Source organism: Myxocyprinus asiaticus, chromosome 11 (genome assembly GCF_019703515.2).
Source record: "Myxocyprinus asiaticus isolate MX2 ecotype Aquarium Trade chromosome 11, UBuf_Myxa_2, whole genome shotgun sequence".
Classification (NCBI taxonomy): Eukaryota; Metazoa; Chordata; class Actinopteri; order Cypriniformes; family Catostomidae; genus Myxocyprinus; species Myxocyprinus asiaticus.
This window is the reverse complement of record NC_059354.1, coordinates 51,795,001-51,804,050: the sequence shown is the minus strand read 5'-3', so window position 1 is coordinate 51,804,050 and position 9,050 is coordinate 51,795,001. Positions and strand designations below refer to the sequence as shown.

Sequence of the window (9,050 nt, the reverse complement as noted above, 5' to 3'; positions counted from 1 at the left end):
TGTGTGTGCGTTAGCATGTGTGTGAGTGTTAGTGTGTGTGTTAGCGTGAGTGTGTTTTGAGGTGTGTTTGTGTTAGCATGTGTGTGTGTGTGTTAGCGTGTGTGTGTGTGTTAGCATGTGTGTGTGCGTATGTTATCGTGTGTGAGTGTGTGTGTGTGCGTTAGCATGTGTGTGAGTGTTAGTGTGTGTGTTAGCGTGTGTGTGTTAGCATGTGTGTGTGTGTTAGCATGTGTGTGTGTGTGTGTGTATGTTATCATGTGTGTGAGTGTGTGTGTGTGTTAGCATGTGTGTGTGTGTGCGTATGTTATCATGTGTGTGAGTGTGTGCGCATTAGCATGTGTGTGAGTGTTAGTGTGTGTGTTAGCGTGAGTGTGTGTGTTAGCGTGTGTGTGTGTTAGGGTGTGTTTGTGTTAGCGAGAGCGCTCCAAAGATGACTGACAGACTGACTTGCCAGGAAGACTTTGATAGCGAACGTCTTAGAATTATTTTTGGAATTGCACACAAATGTATGAAACAGAACACAGGTGTCTCAACGTGAGTTTTTGAGACCGAAGTCATTTTTAACTTGACACGGTGTCTAAAAATGTGCTGGTCCTGCGTGAGACACTGAAGAAACAGCAAGACAGTGCAGCAGTCAGGGATGTTCGTCCAGCGCGTTTACATAGAAAAACAATGGAAAATCAGAGCAGATGCTCGCAAAAACACGTTCGGTGTGAACGACCCCTAACTCATGGGCGAAACAAGTTCAGAAGTCCTGTATATTTTTTTTATAAATTACAAACCCGAACCAAAAGTCCTACTTGGAAAACTGACCCAAACCCGGCCTGCCTCTAACGTGAACCGCTCTAAAAGCGCTGACAACAGCATATTCGCGCGTGTACCCAGAATGACGTCACCCCTCAATGGGTTTTTGCAGAGCTTTCCTACCGGGCGGGGGCCCCCTGATGTCCGGGGCCCCATGAATTTGCTTGGTTTGTGTAGTGGTTAAAACCGCTACTGCTCAGAGGAGCTTCCTGCGTTTTACTAGCCAATCAAACAACACTGTATATTTATTTATATTTACATATTTCATTCTGAGCAGTTTTTGTGTTTGTAGTCTGCTCATCTAGAGGCTAAACCATCATAAACGATAGAACATCAACAGACCAGTCTTTTTTATTTTTACCATAAAAATAAAATGTTTTACATAGCTAAATTTAAAAACCAGTGGGTTCTAATTCAAACTGACATGTGGGCAATATTTTGATGTCAAAACTGTTTCTTTAATGTAAATGAACATACTTATCACTTGTCTAAACTGGATTACAGATTTCTAAAGTGGACTTTGTAAGACTAAATTGATTTACGACTAAATGCTGAAGGCATTGAAAGATGAATTGGTTTGCCATACGAGCATACATACATAGAACAGGTAACACGGGTGAAACAACAGCTCTAGACAAACACCTGCTGCCATCTTTGACTTATTGAAATATTTAATAAAGCCTATATAAGATAAAACTATGTAGTTTTTTCTTTACTCGTAGATGGCTATATATTCCTTTAGTTCAGTAAAATAACTTTAAAATGTTACTTTTTTTTTTTTTCAGGGGTGAAAAAAGAGCAAATGCATCGTGAGAGAATGCCATCACTGTATGAATATGAATGAAACGCATTCAGAACTACAAATCCCAGAATGCTTCACTCTCATGTCGGGCGCGCGCCTGCTTGTCCGTTTCGTGCAAATTGTTGCATTTTCCCGAATTAAGTTGAATTATATTCATATTCTATTAACTCTTCATCCACAAAAATAAATCCAGGAAAAAAAATGTCTGTTCTCCAGAAACGGAGCAGTGACGCTGTTGACGTGTTGCCATGGAGACGGGCCGTGACTCGTGAACTTCCTGCAGTGACCGATCGTTTGTATCGATTATTGTGTGATGGATCAATATGAGGTGATCCGACAGGTCGGTCAGGGCGCGTTCGGTAAAGCGCTGCTGGTCAGACAGAAACACGGAGATGATGCGATGCGTTACGTCATCAAAGAGATCAACCTGAGACAGGTGAGAGACAGACAGACCGGATCAGCCTGAGACAGGTGAGAGACAGACAGACCGGATCAGCCTGAGACAGGTGAGAGACAGACAGACCGGATCAGACTGAGACAGGTGAGAGACAGACAGACCGGATCAGCCTGAGACAGGTGAGAGACAGACAGGCCGGATCAGCCAGAGACAGGTGAGAGACAGACAGGCCGGATCAGCCAGAGACAGGCGAGAGACAGACAGGCCGGATCAACCTGAGACAGGCGAGAGACAGACAGGCCGGATCAACCTGAGACAGGCGAGAGACAGACAGGCCGGATCAACCTGAGACAGGTGAGAGACAGACAGACCGGATCAGCCTGAGACAGGTGAGAGACAGACAGACCGGATCAGCCTGAGACAGGCGAGAGACAGACAGACAGGATCAACCTGAGACAGGCGAGAGACAGACAGACCGGATCAGCCTGAGACAGGCGAGAGACAGACAGACAGGATCAGCCTGAGACAGGCGAGAGACAGACAGACAGGATCAGCCTGAGACAGGCGAGAGACAGACAGACCGGATCAGCCTGAGACAGGCGAGAGACAGACAGACAGGATCAACCTGAGACAGGTGAGAGACAGACAGGCCGGATCAACCTGAGACAGGTGAGAGACAGACAGGCCGGATCAACCTGAGACAGGTGAGAGACAGACAGGCCGGATCAACCTGAGACAGGCGAGAGACAGACAGGCCGGATCAACCTGAGACAGGCGAGAGACAGACAGACCGGATCAGCCTGAGACAGGCGAGAGACAGACAGACCGGATCAGCCTGAGACAGGCGAGAGACAGACAGACCGGATCAGCCTGAGACAGGCGAGAGACAGACAGACCGGATCAGCCTGAGACAGGCGAGAGACAGACAGACCGGATCAGCCTGAGACAGGCGAGAGACAGACAGACAGGATCAGCCTGAGACAGGCGAGAGACAGACAGGCAGGATCAACCTGAGACAGGTGAGAGACAGACAGACAGGATCAACCTGAGACAGGCGAGAGACAGACAGGCCGGATCAACCTGAGACAGGTGAGAGACAGACAGGCCGGATCAACCTGAGACAGGTGAGAGACAGACAGACCGGATCAGCCTGAGACAGGTGAGAGACAGACAGACAGGATCAGCCTGAGACAGGTGAGAGACAGACAGGCCGGATCAGCCTGAGACAGGTGAGAGACAGACAGACCGGATCAGCCTGAGACAGGTGAGAGACAGACAGACAGGATCAGCCTGAGACAGGTGAGAGACAGACAGACCGGATCAGCCTGAGACAGGTGAGAGACAGGTGAGAGACAGACAGACCGGATCAGCCAGAGACAGGTGAGAGACAGACAGGCCGGATCAGCCTGAGACAGGCGAGAGACAGACAGGCCGGATCAGCCGGACAGGTGAGAGACAGACAGCCGGATCAGCCGAGACATGAGAGCAGACAGCCGGATCAGCCTGAGACAGGCGAGAGACAGACAGACCGGATCAGCCTGGAGACAGGCGAGGAGACAGACAGACAGGATCAGCCTGAGACAGGCGAGAGACAGACAGGCCGGATCAGCCTGAGACAGGTGAGAGACAGACAGGCCGGATCAGCCAGAGACAGGTGAGAGACAGACAGGCCGGATCAGCCAGAGACAGGTGAGAGACAGACAGACCGGATCAGCCTGAGACAGGTGAGAGACAGGTGAGAGACAGACAGACCGGATCAGCCAGAGACAGGTGAGAGACAGACAGGCCGGATCAGCCTGAGACAGGCGAGAGACAGACAGGCCGGATCAGCCTGAGACAGGCGAGAGACAGACAGGCCGGATCAGCCTGAGACAGGTGAGAGACAGACAGACAGGATCAGCCTGAGACAGGCGAGAGACAGACAGACCGGATCTGCCTGAGACAGGTGAGAGACAGACAGACAGGATCAGCCTGAGACAGGCGAGAGACAGACAGACCGGATCAGCCTGAGACAATTTAAAAAAAAGATTAAATATTAGCTCAAATTGGCTGAAATGAAACCTTTAGATTTTACACACAATGATCTCATGCAAGAAGAAAATGTTCCAGTGTATTGTGACTAACAGGTGTTTAGGAAAGTGTTGTGATTGTTTTTGGGAGAAAATTAAATTGAAAAAATAAAACAACAACATTTTTTTTACCCTATATATTGTGTTCAATTATACGAATAGAATTTTATATAGATTTTTTGTATAGAAATCCTCACTGCCGTGGTTCAAGATCAGTTTCATGAGAATTTCCCAGCGATTTGTTGATGTCAAGTCATTTTTAATAGTATAGCGCTTTTCACAACACACATCGTTTCTAAGCAGCGTTACAGAAAATCATGAAAATGAAACTGTAATATCTGTAAAGTCTTAGAGTCATCATTGTGTATAAAAATAAATAAATAATAATTGTATTTATAACTCCAGTGAGCAAGCTGAACCTGAATATTGAAAATAAAAATAAAAAACACTAAATGAATTAAATTGAAAATATGACTTTTTTTTAGTTCTCATATAAAAATAGGGGCAAACTAGAATTTGCCTGCATTAAACATTTTGTGTTATGGCACAAAAGTGAAATAGAGAAATTCTGGTAAAATTAAATTTTTAACACTTTCCAGATAATTAAGGGGGGGGGGGGGTTCTGCCCACAGCACTTTAGTATTCCTCAGCCTTTCTCTTATTAATAGTGTAACAAACAAAACACAAAAACTGCAAAATATATATATTCTGTATATACTGTATTATAACTGCTTAACTAACAAAAGTGTATAAGTCATTAAAGACCCGAGATATGTAATAGTGTCACTTTTTTCTTGTGCTACCATTAATCATATTTGTATCATAATCTCATATCCATATAATTTTACTATCACAGGATATCTATTTCTTTTTTATTATAAGCCAAATGAGTACTATATTCATACAAATGACTACAATATCACATTGATTTTTCTTTCGCTGTGATGGTGAATTATCAGTATTTAATATGTGTGTATACATACATATTATATATGCTCTTTCTTACTCAAGTTGGTGCTGATGTTCCAGTGATTGACTTGATTTACATTTAACATTAATATTTGATGAAGAAACAACATTGAAGTAAACTATAGCAAGTTTAACACATGATCAGTATGATGTCACTGTATTGTCATTTGGGTGTACTACTGAAATAATGTAAATTGTGCATCTATTTAGACTCAAAAAGTGCTTGAGAAAATACATACTGTATGTGTAATTTATGTGTATATTATATGTAGTTTATGTGTATATTATGTGTATTTTATGTGTAGATTATGTGTAGAGTATTTGTATTTTATGTGTAGTTTATGTGTAGATTAAGTGTAGTTTATGTGTAGTTTGTGTGTAGATTATGTGTAGTTTATGTGTAGTTTGTGTAGTTTATGTGTATGTTATGAGTAGTTTATGTGTAGATTAAGTGTAGTTTATGTGTAGTTTATGTGTAGATTATGTGTAGATTATGTATAGTGTATGTGTATATTATGTGTAGTTTATGTGTAGATTATGTGTAGTTTATGTGTAGATTATGTGTATATTATGTGTAGTTTATGTGTAGATTATGTGTATTTTATGTGTAGTTTATGTGTAGTTTATATGTAGATTATGTGTAGTTTATATGTAGATTATGTGTAGATTATGTATAGTGTATGTGTATATTATGTGTAGTTTATGTGTAGTTTATGTGTAGATTATGTGTAGATTATGTGTAGTTTATGTGTAGATTATGTGTAGTTTATGTGTAGTTTATGTGTAGATTATGTGTAGATTATGTGTATTTTATGTGTAGTTTATGTGTAGTTTATATGTAGATTATGTGTAGTTTATATGTAGATTATGTGTAGATTATGTATAGTGTATGTGTATATTATGTGTAGTTTATGTGTAGTTTATGTGTAGATTATGTGTAGATTATGTGTAGTTTATGTGTAGTTTATGTGTAGTTTATGTGTATATTATGTGTTATGTGCAATTCAATATGTGTTTGACAGTCAGTTGTGTCTCATTTAATTTCAGTGTGGAAATTATGAATCCTGTTCTGTATTTGTTGCATCATCTCTTTGATAAATGAAAAATAAAAGATCAAAATATATCATAAATTATTCTATTATTTTGTAATTGTCTTGAAAATGTGAAACTATCAGGGCATTTTGTAGATCCATGTCCAATAGATACATGTGCCGAGTTGCTGAAGACCCGAGATATGTAATAATGTTTGGCCAAACACACGTGCACTTAAAGGTTAAAGAGAAAATCAAAAAGTTTAAAGTCAGATTACTATCCTTTCAAACTTAAATGACTTTTCTTTTCAATTTTCATGGTGAGACTGCATATCAGAGCATGAGATTAAACACCTGTCTGTCTCTCTCTCTCTGTGTCTGTCTGTCTGAGCAGATGTCTCCACGAGATAAAGAATCGTCCAGAAAAGAGGTCTCTCTGCTCTCCAGAATGAAACATCCAAACATTGTGACATTTTATAAATCATTTCATGGTCAGTGGACATACGCTCTGATTTATTTGGATTACAGTGGATGCACTCACTTTATATATGTATAAAGTATATGTTTTTTCCTTTACGAAATGTAAATGTGAGTATTAATTTGTCTGTATAATATAGACATAGCAGACATGGAGGCAACAGAACATATTGCTTTTACTGGACAGTGTAACAGTAGATGTGTGTGTGTGTGTGTTATAGACAGTAATAATCTCTACATACTGATGGAATATTGTGATGCTGGTGATCTCATGAAGAGAATCCAAGTACAAAGAGGGAAGCCGTTCACAGAAGAACAGGTACAGCACACATACATATGAAATATTGTTAAAAGGCTGCAGATATCAGTGTTTTATCTGTATCACTCCGCTCTGTCACTCATGTGTTTGTGTTTTTCAGATAGTCGATTGGTTTGTACAGATCTGTTTGGGTTTGAAACACATTCATGACAGGAAGATCCTCCACAGAGACATTAAAGCTCAGGTACCAGCACACATTTGACCCATCACCACCTGCTTGAGCTGCTCGGCTTTCTTTGAGGAAGTACAAACATGTTCTAGCAGAACTCTGGTCAAAGAATCCAGCATGCAGGATGATGTGTTGATTTAGTCTGTTCTCTTGTGTCATCTGCTCTAGAACATCTTTCTCACTCACGGAGGAAAGAGAGTCAAACTGGGAGACTTTGGCATCGCACGAATGTTGAACAAGTGAGTGTGATTGTGTGTTAACATCTGTAGTCTCACAGACGGTCTGTTTTGTGTCTGACATTGTGTCATCTGCTTTTTGTTGGTCAGCACCATGGAGCTGGTGAGAACTTGTGTTGGAACGCCGTATTATCTGTCACCAGAGATCTGTGAGAGCAGACCGTACAACAACAAAACGTGTGTAGATCATCTGTGTCTCTGCTACACAAACACCATCAACACAACACGTCTGATCTGTGCTGCATTCAGTGTGTGTGTGTGTGTTTATTCCACAGGACATCCTGTTCACAGCTACACTTATACACAGGAAACCCAACTTGCTAATCAAATTATGTTGGGGTGTTGGGGAGTAGTTAACTAAAAGATCAACGATATTAAAGTGTTAGTTCACCCAAAACTGAAAATTCTGTCATCATTTACTCACCCTCATGTCATCCCAGATGTGTTTGACTTTCTGTCTTCTGCAGAACACAAGTGAAGATTTTTAGAAGAATATTTCAGCTCTGTAGGTCCATACAATACAGTTTTGGTCTGTTTTCACCAAAAACCGATTTGATCTCTTCTGAATACATGGATTAAACCACTGGAGTCTTATGGATTACTTTTATGCTGCCTTTATGTGCTTTTTGGAGCTTCAAAGTTCTGATCACCATTCACTTGCATTGTATGGACCTACAGATCTGAAATATTCTTCTAAAAATCTTCATTTGTGTTCTGCAGAAGAAAGAAAGTCAAACACATCTGGGATGACATGAGGGTGAGTAAATGATGACAATTTTCATTTATGGGTTATTTTTACAATAGTGTTGTTTTTCCAGTAACAAGCTACATTTTCTTACGAGTAGCGCTGTAGCATCACAAAATGTTACATTTGTCACATTATATTGTGAACGCAGCCCACCTGAACTCTCGTAGTGCAAGGAAAACCTAATCATTGATCTGAATCGGTTCTTTTGGGCAGTTCATGTAAATCAGGGGTCTTCAACCTTTTTCTGCCCAAGGACGCCTTGGTGTGTAGAGAGACGGAGCCGAAACCCCTGGATTAACATTCTGGATCAAATTGAGTGTTGAGTTTTAAGCCTGGTGTATAATAACGTGTATTCTGATGCTAGTGAAACTTGTAATACGGCACTTTTCATACCACTGTCTCCTTAAGATCAATCGCTTATAATGTATTCCTCTTTGCTAAGTCACTTTTAATAAAAGTGTCTGCCAAATGAATAAATGTAAATGTAATGAAACCATATTAATCTTTGTACATGCAGTACTTTATTATTACATTGCAAAACCATTAAAATAATCATTAAATGATGAAACAGCAGGAGTCTGCAACCTTTGTGACATTTTTAATTTTCCAGTGCCACACCCCTTTCAAAACAGATAGACAGATGGAAAGATGGATGGACAGACAGACACATAGATAGGCAGATAGACAGGCAGGGAGACAGGCAATGATCTGACGTGGTACGAGTAAATAAACTAGTTCACATATACTGTAAATGATTCACTAATTCATTGAGCCTTGTGCACAATTAAAAGGGACTTTGCCAGAAATCACTTTCTTCTTTTTTGAATGAAATATTTAGTTAACTGAACCTTTATGAACAATGGCAGACAGGAGTGTTTGAAACTCGCTTGAAACATTACCATTATTTTTGTTACTCAGTTTGCTGATGTTTCTGTTTGGTGTCACACTACACACCATCATTCTCAAAACATACATTGATCTTTATCATGTAATTATAAATGCAGCTCTGAAGTCTGATCTGATGATGTT

General features: G+C 40.7%; 1 protein-coding gene across 1 annotated transcript in view; it reads left to right on the top strand.

Annotated features, from left to right (window-relative positions):
* Positions 1 to 1,919: 1,919 nt before the first annotated feature.
* The window catches only part of LOC127448242 (serine/threonine-protein kinase Nek5), a 30,422-nt gene continuing 23,291 nt past the window's right edge, over positions 1,920 to 9,050 (top strand). Inside the window, exons 1-6 of the mRNA XM_051710634.1 lie at positions 1,920 to 2,042; positions 6,467 to 6,563; positions 6,771 to 6,868; positions 6,969 to 7,052; positions 7,206 to 7,276; positions 7,364 to 7,450. Of these exons, the coding sequence (XP_051566594.1) occupies positions 1,920 to 2,042; positions 6,467 to 6,563; positions 6,771 to 6,868; positions 6,969 to 7,052; positions 7,206 to 7,276; positions 7,364 to 7,450 (560 nt within the window). The remainder of the gene's footprint in view (positions 2,043 to 6,466; positions 6,564 to 6,770; positions 6,869 to 6,968; positions 7,053 to 7,205; positions 7,277 to 7,363; positions 7,451 to 9,050) is intronic.